At 36.7% G+C, this 19,161-nt stretch overlaps 1 protein-coding gene across 1 annotated transcript in view; it reads right to left on the bottom strand.

Moving 5' to 3' along the window:
* Positions 1 to 19,161, bottom strand: part of LOC127832380 (endothelin-converting enzyme homolog) — an 88,426-nt gene that overhangs the window by 22,033 nt on the left and 47,232 nt on the right. The window contains 7 exon segments of the mRNA XM_052357827.1: positions 9,055 to 9,165; positions 10,483 to 10,586; positions 11,105 to 11,182; positions 11,944 to 12,042; positions 14,659 to 14,777; positions 15,806 to 15,909; positions 16,480 to 16,631. Of these exon segments, the coding sequence (XP_052213787.1) occupies positions 9,055 to 9,165; positions 10,483 to 10,586; positions 11,105 to 11,182; positions 11,944 to 12,042; positions 14,659 to 14,777; positions 15,806 to 15,909; positions 16,480 to 16,631 (767 nt within the window).

The raw sequence follows: 19,161 nt of genomic DNA, 5'->3' as shown, positions 1-19,161 counted from the left end.
CCAACAGACAGACCAAAAGACAGGGCAAAAACAATATGTTCCCCACTACATAAAAACTGGAAACTTGAGGACTTTAAAAGCCATATAGAGGAGTAGATATTAAGCAAGGAATCATGGCTGAAACAACAAAGTGAAGACGACATTAGATCCACTGAAATAAGTCATATTCAACAGAAAAAGCATGAATTCACTTCTCCGTATGGTAAAAAAATCATAGTAAGAAGAAAACCCATATGATAATTATATTAGAACTGTTAATAAGCCTGATGAAATTGTTCATATGAAGCTTATTAATCAATCCAATAACACAACCCAAAACCTCTTAACATGCTAAGGGAACGAAGAACATAATGTCGAAGTTCCATAATTGGATCAGTTCCAAAATATGTAAGACAGCACAGAGTTGTGATGACTTACAAACACTAAGTACATGTATACGAAAGCATAATCTGTATCCTTTGATGGAGATTAAGAACACATTTCTTATCATCAAAGAAACAGATGAGAAAAACCTCTATGCATCTAGCAGAGCGATTAAGGTAATAAATATGCTATCGAATACCCAGTCAAAAAAGAATTCCAAAGAACCTCATATGCACTTCTGATGTAATTATCCTTGCAAAAGTAACAAGGATTGAAGTTCTAACAGAAAAAAACATTCTTCTGTAGAGACAACTAAATAATAGTCAGACATGTAGTGGTACATGTTTGAATAGGTATAAATATGTCTCTCCGAGATATGATATTTGACATGTGAAGAAGTTTCCTGAAATTAAATGTACAGGGTACTTAAAAGTTCGTAGAACCATAATACCATGGTTCACTAAGTAGATACCATAAAAATATGGCAAAAACTCACTAAGATATTCCAAAACTGGCAAAGAATAGAATAACGTAAGTATCCAGTTTGTGTCAAGTGGACGAATGTATAACAATCGCAAACACTGCTTGATCTATTTCTGTGAACTGCATTAACGTTGTTAGTATTTACACTGCGATCTACGATCACATTTCGCTCATTTATACTAGTGTTAGATGAGAAACAACGTTGCTCAAAATTATTTTGCATCTACATGTACGCCATTTGCAAAAACACTGGCGCGCATGCACAAATCAAATTTCATTTAAACCGAACGGAAAAAGAACTGCCAGGACCTGGTATGCGTAGGACAATAGAGAACAAGGGACAAAATTGTCACAAAACCAGGTTTTCATTGTGAAAAAAAAATCTGATAAAGGGAGAAAACTCAAACTGAACTTTTGAAATGACCAAAAAAAATTAACCCCCTTTGTAAGGTTTTTTTTTTTTTTTTAAATCTATTTTTAGTCGTGGCGACCTTGACATTGGAGATATTGACGTGATTCTTTCGTGGGACACACCGTCCCATGATGGTGAACAAATGTGCCAAATGATTTTAAAATCTCACAATGAATGACATAGTTATGGCCAGGACAAGCTCATTTATGGCCATTTTTGACCTTTGAACTCAAAGTGTGACCTTGACCTTGGAGATATCGAAGTAATTATTTCGCGCGACACACCGTCCAATGATGGTGAACAAATGTGCCAAATGATTTTAAAATCTGACGATGAACGACATAGTTATGGCTCGGACAAGCTCATTTATGGCCATTTTTGACCTTTGAACTCAAAGTGTGACCTTGACCTTGGAGATATCGACGTAATTATTTCGCGCGACACACCGTCCAATGATGGTGAACAAATGTGCCAAATGATTTTAAAATCTGACAATGAACGACATAGTTATGGCCCGGACAAGCTTATTCCGCCAGCCCGCCAGCCAGCCAGCCAGCCCGCCAGCCAGCCAGCCAGCCAGCCCGCCCGCATTCGCCAATCTAATAACCAGTTTTTTCCTTCGGAAAACCTGGTTAAAAATTAATGTTCATGCAAATAACGAATAATCTTCCTGGTTTCCAAATACAAGGAGTGATAATATGTTCACGTCTGTGTCTGGAAGTAAACCACGACTGATGTGTGTTAGCTGAATTCAACACAAAGGAGTCGTGAAAATGTTTATAGATGAAAAACAGTTAAAAAGAATGCTTGCTTTTCAAAATGTTGGTGTGCATATGATATTTATTAGGATACCACATAGTTGAGAATATCAGGATAAGTGGTTCCAGGTTATCTTTTGGCCCCAACCTTCCCTGATCACATCTGTATAAGATGTAAGAAGGTTGAGGTATAAGAAGCTATAATCCTACCAAGATAAACTTATAGTGTAGACACCACTGAATAGTGGGAAGTAATGACAAAAAGATGGAAATCTGTGTCATTGAATAATCATGAGATCAATTCCAATAAACTTTCGAACATGCAATGTCTTAGGAGCAATAGAAAAGCAGAAGTTGACACGAAATGTCTTTTCGCTAATCATGCTAGAGTCACATTGTGTCCCAACTGTTCCGTGACAGTGACTGCAAAGTCCGTATCCGACAGGTAAGGTGTGTTAAAATTTTAACCTAAGGTTATCGAAATTAAATTATAGATCAAAAAGTAATGTTCGACCTCGATGTTAGATTCCGAGCTCGCTTCCGCCGAACAAACTGCAAGACCAATAGTCTGCATGTAGTTGGCTGAGTTAGAAGTAGAAATAACAGATAGATGTATTTCATATTCTTATAGTATTAGGAATTCATATCCAGCACCAATTTGGATTAGCTGATATGGAATTTCAACCATAAACCAAATCAGCTTAGATGATATGAAAAATAACTGTCGTCAGTAGAACATTAGTATTAAAAATACAAAATGTCATGGAGATTGTGCAATCTATAAAATATTGGATTCAATAGAATCATAGCAAGGGTTATGCAACTAGAGAAGACAACCGTGGTTACAAAATATGACCAGTGAAAACACCAGTTAATACCGGTGATTAGTAACTGTTAATCTAACCAGACCCATCAATGATCGGTGGCTATAGTCAGGTGAACGAACCAGTCCATAGTATGACCGGTAACGTTACCGGTTAAATGTCAATATATGGTGGAATCCATATGGTCTGACATGAAATCCGAGAATCGCTTGACAAAGAAGAGCGTGCCAAAAGTCCATTCGATGGCAATGAGACATCATTAAAGCAGACGACGAAGAGTCTCTCGATGACAAAGAAGAGGAGGAAGAATATTCCAATGATGATGAACTCCCTTGATGACTAAGAAGAGGAGAAAGAATAGTCCAATGATGATGAACGACTACTTGTTTTGACCGGCGACTGTTATCCGGAGATCGGTGCCATGTGATCGGAAAGAATCGGTCATAACAAGACTGCGTCAGAATGAAAATTACTGGTGCAGAAGAATGACTATCAAAGAAGTCATCTAACTGAAAATGTAATTCGGAAAACATCGTTAGATTATCAGTAATATAGGCATAAAATGACCCATGTAGTCGTAGTGGTGAGATGACCTAATCTCGAAGCCTGAAAATATAAACAAACTAATGTTTGTATACAAATAAGGTTCGGCAACATGTGTGGATGCCTAAGGAAACCAACACATGTGTAATGGAGACATGATATTCCGTAAAGGAATAAAATGGAAAACGTCAATATGACCAGCAGATACGGAAATCCAAACATGATGAATGGCGAATTCCAATATACCTGCGAAGCCGAAATATTGTTTGGCAACGCTGGAAATAAAGTCTCCTAAAATAGTGTCTACGTGAGCGTTGACGTGAACGCTTACGAGAACTGCTCATTGAAAAAGAGGTGTGTTTGATGTCTATCCTATTGTATCTATGGTGGCAGCTCGTTGATGATGATGAAACTTCCGACGAAGTAGAAGAAGAAAATCCGATGATGATGAAAGATTTCTTCTTCTGACCGGTTGTCCGTCTGCTGTTGTTGTATCTGTGGAAGAATAAGATGAAGAAGAATAGTCAGATGATGTTGACTTTACCTTATTTTACATACCTGACTGAGACATTGACCGAAGTACTGTCATAGCTCCGTGGTCAACGTAATCGGGCAAAGACCGATGAATGGTGAATGCCATAAGGTCTAACGACGATCGACTGAGAGCGAACCCCGTATCCACGTCTTGCCCATTCTTCTTCTTTGGTACTGTATGATAAAACCATACATACCTTAATACATACCTGAAATAGACATGAACCGACATAAAGCTGTTGCTCCATGGTCAATGTCCTCAGGCAAAGACCGACGTAAGGTGGTCTCTTCTAGGTACCGGGAACCGGCGACTGTATATTTCTCTCGTTGACAGGATCAGTCTCCGGTAACTGGGTCTTCTGTGAACTGACCGATCATAAAAAATATATGAAACGGTGATGTCTCATGCAACGTTAAGTACAGTATGTTATAATCATACATACCTTAATTAACAAACCTGAATGAGACATTAACCGACGTACAGCTATTTCTCAGTGGTCAACGTCTTCGGGCACAGACACTGTTTTGAATTAAACTTTTGTTTAATGTATGATCTACGGCAGTGGTATTATACGAACAATTGACTTTCTCTTTTACAATAATAACTTAGAGAATGTTAATTATTTTAACTATGTACAAATAATGATTTTATGTGCCGTATGATAATCTGGTCTGTGACCAGTTTATTGTTGAATATGTTTTGCTCTTGTTTTTCATATAATCGACTAAATGATGGTCGCAGATACAAGAGTTGATATACCCGGTGACTTGCAGATCATGGATTACTTATCTCGTGTATAAATTGTTGAAACTTAAATAGTTTCAGCTTTGCCGGGTTTGTGTACGTTCTCATGCACTTGAGCAGGTGCTTTTCGTATTTCTTCTTCAATAAATAATTGAGAGAATCTTTATTGTTTGCATTGTGTATATATAACATTATATTTCATAATCTGGTTTATGACCATTTAATAGTTTATTGTGTTTGTAATTTCCTTTCTTTGTCTTGTTTTAGAATAAAGAAAATGAATTTACAAACACGAGGTTCATAACATGTAGTAGTGAACGAGCACGTGCAAAGCATGTTATTCTACATTAATTAAATGACAATCTAGTTGATGGTCTTTTAATTGTTTTGAACTAAACTTTGGTTTAATTTATGTTCAACGACAGAGTGTATTATACGTACAATTGATGTGATCTTTTACAATAGTTACTAAGATAATATTATTTAATTGTATTATAGGCAAATAATTAATGCCGTATGACTATCTGGTCTAGGACCAGTTAATTGTTGAATATGTTTTAGTCTTATTTTTCATATTCAACTACACGATGTTCGCAGAGAGGACATCTGATCATATGGCTTCCGCCATACGTACCCGGTGACTTCACAGATCATGGATAATGAGTATGCAGAACATCAGTCACCGGGTACCGGGCAGGATGGCGACCGTACTTAGTTAACAGTCGGTCAATATCGGACCATATGATTATGGCGCCAAGAAGGGGAAAAGAAACACCATAATCGGTCACTGCCCAAGGGCGTTAACCACGGAGGGTCAATGCCGGTGACAGCAATGTTCAAAATAATGAACGGTCTGTTCACCGAAAACCAGTTACCGTGAACTGATCCTGTCACAAAGAGGTATATCCAGTCAACAGTTACCGGTAACTATGGAGAGAACGGGCATGACATAAAACACGGGGCAGTCGCACCGTCGATCGTCGTCAGACCATAGAGCACCAGCCATTCATCGGTCTGTGCCCGAAGACGTTGACCACTGAGAAATAGCTGTACGTCGGTTAATGTCTCATTCAGGTTTGTTAATTAAGGTATGTATGATTATGACATACTGTTACTTAACGTTGCATGTGACGTCACCGTTTCATATATTTTTTATGATCGGTCAGTTCACAGAAGACCCATTACCGGAGACTGATCCTGTCAACGAGAGAAATATACAGTCGCCGGTTCCCGGTACCTAGAAGAGACCGCCTTACGTCGGTCTTTGCCTGAGGACATTGACCATGGAGCAACAGCTTTATGTCGGTTCATGTCTATTTCAGGTATGTATTAAGGTATGTATGGTTTTATCATACAGTACCAAAGAAGAATGGGCAAGACGTGGATACGGGGTTCGCTCTCAGTCGATCGTCGTTAGACCTTATGGCATTCACCATTCATCGGTCTTTTCCCGATTACGTTGACCACGGAGCTATGAAAGTACTTCGGTCAATGTCTCAGTCAGGTATGTAAAATAAGGTAAAGTCAACATCATCTGACTATTCTTCTTCATCTTATTCTTCCACAGATACAACATCAGCAGACGGACAACCGGTCAGAAGAAGAAATCTTTCATCATCATCGGATTTTCTTCTTCTTCTACTTCGTCGGAAGTTTCATCATCATCAACAAGCTGCCACCATAGATACAATAGGATAGACATCAAACACACCTCTTTTTCAATGAGCAGTTCTCGTAAGCGTTCACGTCAACGCTCACGTAGACACTATTTTAGGAGACTTTATTTCCAGCGTAGCCGAACAATATTTCGGCTTCGCAGGTATATTGGTTTTCGGTGAACAGACCGTTCATTATTTTGAACATTGCTGTCACCGGCATTAACCCTCCGTGGTCAACGCCCTTGGGCAGTGACCGATTATGGTGTTTCTTTTCCCCTTCTTGGCGCCATAATCATATGGTCCGATATTGACCGACTGTTAACTAAGTACGGTCGCCATCCTGCCCGGTACCCGGTGACTGATGTTCTGCATACTCATCATCCATGATCTGTGAAGTCACCGGGTACGTAGGGCGGAAGCCATATGATCAGATGTCCTCTCTGCGAACATCGTGTAGTTTAATATGAAAAATAAGACTAAAACATATTCAACAATTAACTGGTCCTAGACCAGATTGTCATACGGCATTAATTATTTGCCTATAATACAATTAAATAATATTATCTTAGTAACTATTGTAAAAGATCACATCAATTGTACGTATAATACACTCTGTCGTTGAACATAAATTAAACCAAAGTTTAATTCAAAACAATTAAAAGACCATCAACTAGATTGTCATTTTATTAATGTAGAATAACATGCTTTGCACGTGCTCGTTCACTACTACATGTCAGGAACCTCGTGTTTGTAAATTCATTTTCTTTATTCTAAAACAAGACAAAGAAAGGAAATTACAAACACAATAAACTATTAAATGGTCATAAACCAGATTATGAAATAAAATGTTATATATACACAATGCAAACAATAAAGATTCTCTCAATTATTTATTGAAGAAGAAATACGAAAAGCACGTGCTCAAGTGCATGAGAACGTACACAAACCCGGCAAAGCTGAAACTATTTAAGTTTCAACAATTTATACACGAGATAAGTAATCCATGATCTGCAAGTCACCGGGTATATCAACTCTTGTATCTGCGACCATCATTTAGTCGATTATATGAAAAACAAGAGCAAAACATATTCAACAATAAACTGGTCACAGACCAGATTATCATACGGCACATAAAATCATTATTTGTACATAGTTAAAATAATTAACATTCTCTAAGTTATTATTGTAAAAGAGAAAGTCAATTGTTCGTATAATACCACTGCCGTAGATCATACATTAAACAAAAGTTTAATTCAAAACAGATGAAAAATAAAATGACCATCAATTAGATTGTCATATGGAACGTAAAATCATTATTGCACACAATGGCAAATGATAAACATTCTGTCAATGAATTAGAAGAACACGCTTTACACGATCTCGTAACACAATAGAAGAATTTTTACACTGTACAAATTTTCTCAATTGCGTATTGACGAAGATCAAAAACACGTGCTCATGGACATGAGCATGTACATGTACTCACAAACGCAGCAAAGCTGAAAACAAGTTTCACGCATTAGAAGAAAACGTTTTGCACATGCTCTTTCCCGCCTGAAAACACACAGCATGGTAGAAATAAACCATTGTTCAATAAAAGCAAGCATGGCTTACCTTTACAACTGAAACAAAAGGCATAAATCAACATAAAATATTCAGAATGAGAAGTTAATAGATAAATTATACAATTTATCTAATCAAAACCTCAATCAACCAAGTGGAATATACTGAAAAACAATTTTCAATTCAGAGCCGTAAAAGACACGTCTACACCTGGATGATCCGGAAAGAATATTGAGGGTTGGTTACCGGTTTTTGCCTAGGTTGCATTGTACTATGTTTAACCTGGCCTGTATTACGGTATGGAGGTGGCCGAATTCCCAGTGAAAGTTCCGGATGGGTTAATGCCCCTTGGAAGGGAGTAAGCTATAGGATAGCAGGTCAGTATTTATGACATTAAAACAAATTTGATTACACCCCAGTGACCTTTATCTAAACTTGTTGAACTCAAAATCAATAGGTGTATTCTTTCTTCCACAAATAAACTCCAAATTAGAATGTGTTATATGGATTTTGTAAGTATTAACATTGTATTATTTATATAATAAAATAAAAAATGAATATTGTATAATTATATGGATCTACATTTTGGATGTCATATTATGACTGCAATCAAAAGGGCATAATCAATGGACCCTGCAAATATCAAATCTAACTGATCTGTAGTCAATCATTATGTTTTTAATTTTGCAAATAGACTATATCAGATTCACTTCTTATATTATGAATTTAAATTTAAAATATGTACTTGACAAAGTGGTTTTCTTCACAAAGGTTATTAACCATTTACTCTTGATGTACAACTGTTTGCTCTGCAAAGGTGGTAAAATGGGTAAATATTTGCCAGGGTCTCAGATTTGTGCAATTGCTGGAGAGTGAGAATTGCAAAAACTAGACCTCTGCAAAAATAAGTGAATCCACAGTTCCAAAATGTTTTAATCAAAATTCATTATAATTGTAGAATTATCAATACGTTAATGTATTCACAGTTCAAAGGTAATAGTTACATCAATATTGATTGAAGACGAAGTAATGGTTATGAATAAAAGATTTGAAAGCAATAGTAAAGCAATTGTTATAATTGTCAAAACTGTAGTTGTATATATAGACAGATTTAAAGGCCTGCTTTTAGTTCCCCAGCTTGTCCCCATCCATGTTAGCTTGTAAGACATACTTAGGCCAGTCCTGGCTGTAGAAGGGAGCCTGTAAGATGCCTGCCGGGAACACAATCTCGTTCTTCGTAGGCGTATAGTACGCATTTACAGTGGGCGGGGTCATGTCCCATCTGAAGCCACAAGGTCAGCAATCAGTCACCTTACACACTTGCAAACAACTGACCAGTAGATATCTGTCTATCAATAACAATGTTAAGCAAACATGTTTTGATTTAATAAAGAAGTCAACAACAAGCAAATTCAGTTGAATTTATATCCCCCGCAAATATGCTTCTGGACACAAAAGTATTATATTTGACACTCAAAAAAGCATTTTTTCAAGATACAAAGGGCCATAACTCCATTATTAACAGATGGTGTACAATGCCATTTGGCATGCATCATCCTCTTATCCATATATATATACTCATACTAAGTTTCAATAAAAATTGCCAAATCACTTCCAAGATATGGCTCCGGACATAAAAAAAGCATTTTTTCAAGATACAAAGGGCCATAACTCCGTTATTAACAGATGGTGTGCAATGCCATTTGGCGTGCATCATCCTCTTATCCATATATATACTCATACCAAGTTTCAATGAAATACGCCAAAGCACTTCCAAGATATGGCTCAGGACGGAAAGACGGACGGACAACGCCAAAACAATATCCCTCCGCCTATGGCAGGAGATAAAAACACATGGATGCATAATCAAATAGCTGAAAAGCCTTGGACAAACAAAAAACAGGCACCAAAAAATGATGGCGAATTATTAGTTCAATTTAGACCTATTATTCTTAGCTCAATTACCTCTAAAGAAATTGGGCTTACAGAGACACTCTATAGAGTTCATATCGTATGAAGGACCAGTACTTGCAGTCTTTGCAAAGATCTTGAGAACAATGCACAAATCTGGATTGAACCCATGATATATACAAGTCTCATGGCTGACACCATATCCACTACAACACTGCTACTTTCAGAGAATCAGTGTTTAAAGTAATTAAATTATTACTTTTATACCTGCTATTGTTTTTCATGGTTTAATTTTGTAAAAATGTTTTTGTAATGCATCAAACTACAAAATAATTCAATAAATCTTAAGCATTGATATTAAAACCAATGAGAATCAATGCAAATGTAAGAATCTCAGTATTTTGATATTATTGTTTAAAACATAATGAAAAAAAGAGTTTAAAAAGTCAAGTTATACAAGTTTTAAACCAATATGTAGTGTAGATGGTAGCTTGACATTCTTATTATTCTCCAATATGTAAGATTCCTTTTGGACGTACATTGAAGAATCCTATAAGTTTACACAGGTTGTTCTGACAGTGCTTACATACATTGAACTATCCTATAAGTTTACACAGGTTGTTCTGACAGTGCTTACATACATTGAACAATCCTATAAGTTTACACAGGTTGTTCTGACAGTGCTTACACATAAGGTTCTGGAGATTTCCGTAGCAGTGCAGCATTTCTTTTCAGTTCAAAGTACAAGTTTCGTATGTTATTGTTGAAGTACTCAGATGCATTGATTTCCAGCTGAAACAGTGCAACACAACCAATAGGTCAACGCAAAACCAATAGGTCAACACAAAACCAATAGGTCAACGCAAAACAAACTAAAGTACATTTTAAAACATCAGTCAATATCAGCAATTTTTTTCCATAGAATAATATATGAAACTGCAGGTTTTTTTAGTGCACTAACAATAACATGAGATGTTGCCTACAAAATGTATTTTGATGGGGGATATCAATTCTACAAATTTGCTTGTTATCTTAGAATGTGAAAGACCCAACCTTATTAAAACCTCAATTATATGCAAGTTTTAATGTCTTAAATTAAGTTTTAAAAAAAAAACACCAAGGAACCAACACTTTATTTCCATATTCCATAGATCAAGAAAACCACACCCTTCATGTTCTGTCTTCACTCAATCAAGAATTGTTGTTTTTAAAGGTGGTCCATTGTTAAGAAAATAATAATACTTTTTTACAATAAAATGTTCCTGAAATATGATAGCATTTATTCAACCACTCCAATGAAACTGACTCACATCCTTGTATTCCTGATTGAGCCGTGTTGTGTTGAGGATGTATTCAGGGAATCCAATCATGTCAATGACAGCATTGGCCTGAAATTAAGCCATGGCAGTTCAACACTACAATAAAATGCTCTTAGTTATTATGTCATACATCTGGCATCTCTTACAAATTTACTTCTCAGAAAATAAAAACATTATTTTCTCCCTAAGAATGTCAGATATTCCTATCATTATGTTTTTCTGTAAAGTACCTAAATAATTTAGAGTGAATATAGTCTATTCAAATATTGATGCCCTGTGATTACAGTACTGCAATTGCTCTGAGTGTTGGATTGACCTTATCGTGACCACATGCCTGCACAAGTTATGCATACTCAGTGCACATACTTATACCAGTAACTGACAACTGCCCAACTAAAATCAGAAAAATTAAAAGGTTGCGGTTATGTTATGGATATGGTGTCCCCATAGCAACCGAGAGGTCATGGGTTCAAACCCACTGTGTTAGCGTTCTTTAGTTAAGATCTCCCACAAAGACAACAAGTAATGGTTCTAGGCCCAGGAAACGGACTGGAGAGCGTTTCAATAAGCAAGAGGCTTTGGATGAAATCAAGCTAAAATAAAAAGGTTTAAACTACTTAATATCAGAGGTAAGGGTAGAATGACTGAAAAAAGATTTCCCAACAAAAGACAGGGCCAGGGTTCTAACCCACAAACCTCAGATTTCCACTCTAGCACTCTACTGAGCTAAACATTAAAGAACAATTCTAAGAAACAACTGTTGAATTTCTGGAGGTGAGATCTTAGACTAAGGTTTTCATGGTTATAATTCATGAGAAAATCTGTATAACCTTATCAATAGCCGCAGTGCGTGTGTCGTCATCCATCCAGTCCAGGCTTGGCAGATTGTTCTTGAAGGCCTGCTTTACCTCCTCAATCATAGACTCAGCCTGCATAATAACACAGTGATGGTCATAATAAACTACATCCTCAATCAAAGACTCGACCTGCATAACAATACATTCATGGTGGCAATACACTACCTACTAAATCATAGACTCGGCCTGCATAACAACACAGTGATGGTGGCAATTAACTACCTCTTCAATCAAAGACTCAGCCTGCATAATAACACAGTGATGGTGGCAATTAACTACCTCCTCAATCATAGACTCAGCCTGCATAATAACAGTGATGGTGGCAATTAACTACCTCCTCAATCATAGACTCAGCCTGCATAATAACACAGTGATGGTGGTAATAAAACTACCTCCTCAATCATAGACTCAGCCTGCATAACAATACATTCATGGTGGCAATAAACTACCTCCTCAATCATAGACTCAGCCTGCATAACAATACATTCATGGTGGCAATAAACTCCCTCCACAATCATAGACTCAGCCTGTAAAATAACACAGTGATGGTGGCAATAAACTACCTACTAAATCAAAGACTCAGCCTGCATAACAGCACATTCATGGTGGCAATAAACTACCTACTAAATCATAGACTCAACCTGCATGCATAATAACACATTCATGGAAGCAATTAACTATCAATACAAATGATAGCATATCATTGATAGAATTCAATAGGTAAAACATTTACCCAATTAAATATTTAAAACAGTAAATGAATTCAATACCACTAAAAAGTCAAAGCCAACAGCTATATGCATACCTTTTGTTTGACTCATGACTATGGGAGGATAACGCTATGCGAGTACCTCACATTTTACACAAAACAAGGAGAGGAAAGTGTTTGATACATGACCATAGGAGGCTAGAGCTATGTTAGTACCTCACATTTTACACATAACTAGCAGAGGAAAGTGTTTGATACATGACCACAAGAGGCTAGAGCTATGTGAGTACCTCACATTATACACATAACTAGGAGAGGAATGTTTTGATACATGACCATAGAAGGCTAGAGCTATGTGAGTACCTCACATTTTACACATAACATGGAGAGGAAAGTGTTTGATACATGACCACAGGAGGCTAGAACTATCTGAGTTACACATACCAAGGAGAGGATAGTGTTTGATACATGACCATTGAAGGCTAGAGCTATGTGAGTACCTCACGAATACAGGAGACTAAAGCTATGTGAGTAAATCACCTTTTACATATACCTAGGAGAGAATAGTGTTTGATAAATGACCATAGGAGGGTAGAGCTATGTGAGTACCACACATTTTACACATAACAAGGGCTGTTTGTAAAACATGCATGCCCCCCTATATGGGCTATAAGTTGTAGTAGCAGCCATTTTGTGAATACGTTTTTTGTCACTGTGAGCGGTGGTGGTGGTGGTGGTGGTGGTGGTGGTGTTGTAGTAGTAGTAGTAGTAGTAGTAGTAGTAGTAGTAGTAGTAGTAGTAGTAGTAGTAGTAGTAGTAGTAATAGTAGTAGTAGTAATAGTAGTAGTAGTAGTAGTAATAGTAGTAGTAGTAGTAGTAGTAGTAGTAGTAGTAGTAGTAGTAGTAGTAGTAGTAGTAGTAGTAGTAGTAGTAGTAGTAGTAGTAGAAGTAGTAGTAGTAGTAGTACTAGTAGTAGTAGTAGTAGTAGTAGTAGCAGTAGCAGCAGCAGTAGCAGCATTACAATACCAATACTTAAGAATGATCAAATGGGAAAAGGTAAACTAGCACTGGCAGTAAATTTGGGGCTCATTTACAGGTCAGATTTGGAATCTCTACTGTAAAATGATATTTTGAATGAATTAAAAGGAGGCAAATCTGTAATAAAAAGAACATGCATAAACCGTAGTTGTTTCCCTTGTTTGAACCATGCTAAATCGTTATACATTTATAATGCCTATTTCCAGTAACTGTGACCTTCACCTGTGACCTTTGACCTAGTGACCTCAAAATCAATAGGGATCATCTGCGAGTCATGATCAATGTACCTATGAAGTTTCATGATTCTAGCTCCAAGCGTTCTTGAGTTATCATCCGAAAACCACCTGGTGGACGGACGGACCGACCTACCGACCGACCGACCGACATGAGCAAAGCAATATACCCCCTCTTCTTCGAAGGGGGGCATAATTAGGAGAGGAAAGTGATACATGACAACAGGAGGCTAAAGCTATGTGAGTGCATCACGTTTTACACATAACTAGGAGAGGAAAGTGTTTGATACATAACCACAAGGACTAGAGCCATGTGAGTACCTCACTTTTTACACATAACATGGAGAGGAAAGTGTTTGATACATGAGAACAGGAGGCTAAAACTATGTGAGTGCATCATGTTTTACACATAACTAGGAGAGGCAAGTGTTTGATACATGACAACAGGAGGCTAGAGCTATGTGAATGCATCACTATTTAAACATACCTAGGAAAGGAAAGTGTTTGATACATGACAACAGGAGGCTAAAGCTATGTGAATGCATCACTTTTTACACATACCTAGGAGAGGAAAGTGTTTGATACATGACCATAGAAGGCTAGAGCTATGTGACTGCATCACATTTTACACATAACAAGGAGAGGAAAGTATTTGACACATGACAACACGAGACTTCAACAATGTGAATACAGGAGGCTAGTGCTCACCTTGTGTTTGCTCTCTCCTTTGAAGACCTCTCGTACGAACATGGAGCCGAGTGCAAATCCAAGCACCTCATCTGTGTCAGAGATACAGTGTCGCCACACTTCCTCCCCACCTGTGGTCCCTGCACAATACAGCCACATCATAATATAACATTCTATTTATTATTTATAACATTCCTTAGCTACTGGAAGGAAACTAAATTTATTTAAGGTTTTTATTTTGTGTTAGGGATATAACAGAAGGGTAAAAGTCCCCGAGATGTTCAAATGACACAAATATTAAACAAAGTGTAATGAGCAGATAGTGTTCACAAGATTTCCAGAGAAATAGAGAAAATAAGTCAAACTTTGTATTGTCAATCCATCCATTTTTTTTCTTTAAATAAAATCATTTTCAAACTTAGCCAAAATTTCATATGAACAAACTCGTTAAATGTTCTAAGTAACCTTCACAATGAGTGGATAAACAATTTGGCTTTCAAATTGTTTTACTATTGCCATAAACATAAAACTTCCCAGCCCCCAGGTGGCAATGTTTCTAAACAGATTTCAACAGTTTTCAAACTCAGACAAGCAATCATTACAACAAATGGTCTGAGCAAGTTTCATATAGATTGGATAAAAAATGTGACATCTAGTTTTAAAAAAGGTTGCAAATGGAAAAAGAGCAAATGCCAAGTACCCTGGTAGCCATGTATTTATGGATAATCAAGCTTTTTGTATTCAACCAAAGCATTGTACAATTTTGTGAAAATATTTAATGAAGATTGGGTAAAAGTTAAATCTAGAGCTAGAGCATTCACAAGCGTTTTCATTTGCTATAGTGATCTAGTTTTAACTCCACATGACCAATTTTCACAGTCACCAAAGATATCATTGGGATAAATGTTTAGACGCAGTTTAATGTATTAATAAATGTTGCCTATAGATTGTTAAAAAAGTAACTATGTTGACAAGGAAAAACAAACGATGTACACAAGTGATAAAAAAATGCTCCATTTGAGTATGTTATGGACAGGTGTTCTAAATCACTGATTTTCTGGCATTGTCTTCAAGTTTTTATAATGTCAGCAGACAAAACAGAATACATTTCAATTATAGCAGTTGCTATGTTGATTCCTGAGAGAGATCTGCAGTATCCACCACTCACCAGTCATGGCCTCTGTGAGGATGTTGCGTGCGTCAGTGAACTCCTCTGTCAGATACACTGTCATAGACTTCACCACATGCCACATCATGTAGTTCTGTAGTAGTCTGTGACAGATAGCATAAGTGGGCATCATATACATAACTATAATGTTTTGTCATGCATCATCAACAAGTATAATGCTTTAATCATTAGGAATAACACAATGCATGGATATTATTTTTTACTGTTCCAGCAAGGTTAGTGCTAATATTTATGAACACATTCTGAACAATATACTCAATGTCATTCCAGCTCTACAACCTCCCTTTGTCAGAGATCATTGGCAGTTGAATTTAGATAACCGTTTTCCCAACCATGCAAACATTCTCAAGTTTCATCCCGACAGATTGTGTACAAAATTTCAACATTAACATCACAAGGGCAATAACACTGAAATAATGAAAGCAGGGGAAAGTCTGTAATGCACTGTACATCCCTCATTGAGATTTTCCAACATATTAAATCCCAAGTTTACATCTCTTGTAACTTTGAAGATTTCCTCTACATAAAAAGTATACAAAATAATAAAATAATACAGGGCTATAACTGAAAAAAATATAGGAAGCAAAAGTTCTCGCTCATATGCACTTCAATAGAGGTCTGAAATGTTGTGGAGTGTAGCCCTGGAGCAGTACCTCTTGCCTTGCCCCTGCTGTAGGGTTTCAGTGACCAGGACAGACAGGTTTTGCAGGTAACCAGGCATGTAGATCTTCACCTCCTCTGCCGCAGTCACACTCACATTGGGAGCCAGTGACAGCAGGCTGTTGAACAGGCTCGTCCAGTCTATCTGAAGTGGTACACAGGAGGCTTCTGAACCTGAGCACATACTCTCCAGTATCTTGAGTGGCCTCCTAATTTTCCTTCTTCTGCACCACATCCCTCTCTAACCTGCCCATCTCCCAAGCAGGGAATTCACATCATGGTCAATATACTTGTCAACTATCATACAGTATATTCACTGTAGCAATGGCCACAAATATAAAAAAAATTTTTTTTATACATTTGACTGATATTTGTTTGTTAGATCATTGCATGGGCTAGAATTGGCCAAACTATGGAAATTTTATAGCGTGCCCCAAATCCACAACAAAATGGACCTGGAGAGTCTCTTAATTTTATAAAACATTTAAGATATTCAAGACCAGTCAAAGTTACCATAATTTCTCTAAGTTTTCGTCCACTCTAAATTTTCGGACACCCTCTGTTTTAGCAAAAAAAATTATTTGCTGTTTCCCTTAATTTTCAGACATACCAATTTTTGTCCTTTATTAAAGACCCTAAATTTTCTTACAGTCAATTTTACAGCGCTTTTTTACCAGATTTCAGCCCTGTTTTGGCATATCTGCTGACCCTTCTATCATGTTTTTACATCAGGATTAAAAACAACAACTGGCAGATGAATGACCGAAAGCAATCGATTATAACACTTGCTTTATGGGGAAAACAGTAATACAAAAATGGTTTCTTCCAACAGCATTTGAAATAATATAGTTAATGTATTACAAGAGGGCCATGATGGCCCTGAATCGCTCACCTGACTAACCTTGCTTCATGAACTTAAATTTTATTAGACCCATATTTCATTAATTAATACATTCTGACAAAATTTCATTAAGACGTGATGAAAACTGTGACCTCTTTCATCTACACAAGGTTTTACTAGAATTTGCCCGGTGACCTATTTTTTGACCCCAGATGACCCATATACGATCCAAAAAAAGATATTATCAAGATAAACATTCTGACCATATTTCATTAAGAACATATGAAAACTATGACCTCTATTGTCTTCACAAAGTTTTTCTATGATTTGACCTAGTTTTTGACCCCAGATGACCCTAATACAATCCCAACCCAGATTTCATCAAGATTAATATTCTGGCCAAATTTCATAAAGATTTAATGAAAACTGTGACCTCTACTGTCTACAAAAGTTTGTTTTTTTAATCTGACCTAGTTTTTGACCCTAGATGACCCAAAGTCAATCCCAATCCAGATTTTAACAAGACAAACATTCTGACTATATTTCAATAAAATCTGATTAAAACTGTGACCTCTATAGTCTACACAAGGTTTTTCTATTATTTGACCTAGTGCCTAGTTGCTGACCCCAGATGACCTAAATACAATCCAAAGAGGGCTCCTCTTGCCCAAAAATTTATGTGGCCAACATTTTAGCCAAATGGAATTTTGTGTAGCCAAATTTAAGAAACTGTAGCCAAAGTTTTAGCAAAGCATTTGCAGGGGTCAAAGTTGGATATTTTGAAAATCCTGAACTTAAAGCTGGGGGCCAGGGGGCCGCAGGGCCCTCGGTGGGTCCAGGGGACAAGGGCGCCAGAGGCCCCCAGAAGCTCCTGGATTCGACACATTTAAAGGGTGCCTGTACCTGTTCTGGTGATTCTATTTTCTTAAAAAAACAACATAACATATATTTAAAAATCTTCATGTATTTGATAAAGAACACAAAGTTAGTCAAAAGGCAATTCATTCACATGCACCCTCTGTCTGGCATGGACTTGACTGCAGGTGTTGCTTTTGAAGAACCAGATAAAACCTGTAACAGTGGTTACAAATTATATTTTTCACACATACTTTAAAAAAGTCAATAATACATGTTTAATTAATGCAGAATCAAATGTCACCATTTATATTCACAGAATCATGCTGCCAGAAGCCTCCACATACACCTAAGAAAATTGGGTATGGTGGCTTCTGCTAAACAGTTAAAATTGAAAATTTCAGCATGGGTTTCCCTAGTTTTTATCCCAATCGTTGTTTGAATGCTAAATAATTGTATCCTGGTGTGACCCAAATTTGACGATGTAACGGTTACATGAAGCAATATTTAGCAAATAATTTAAGAAATAATGAATGTTTAATAGCACAAAATATAATTTTAAACTCGGCTGTATTACTTTGAAATGATTCCAAGACAATAATCATCCATTTAATCGATAAAAATAGAACATCGTCGAATTAAGGTGTCGGCGAATTTGGATTACGGTAGGTTGCCCATATTTGTTTTACAAAAAGTAAAAAAAACAACATTTCTTGCTGCTGGGCTCATATGTTGGGGACAATAAAACATTTTATTTAACTAAAAAAGACCTGTCCCAGTCAGCAAAAATGGCGTATTTGATCGTATTTTCAATTACTGTTAAAATTCTTTTCCTGATTTATGCTTTATTCAAAGGTCAAAATGTTTTAAAAGCTCACAATCAATGAATCATACGTTATTAATAAAAAAAAATTGGCAAATTTGCTAGATCTATCTTGCCGATTTTTGATGCAAAACAACCTAAACAGTAAACTTTAGC

Source organism: Dreissena polymorpha, chromosome 5, assembly GCF_020536995.1.
Source record: "Dreissena polymorpha isolate Duluth1 chromosome 5, UMN_Dpol_1.0, whole genome shotgun sequence".
NCBI lineage: Eukaryota > Metazoa > Mollusca > Bivalvia > Myida > Dreissenidae > Dreissena > Dreissena polymorpha.
This window is presented reverse-complemented; position numbering and strand designations above follow the sequence as displayed.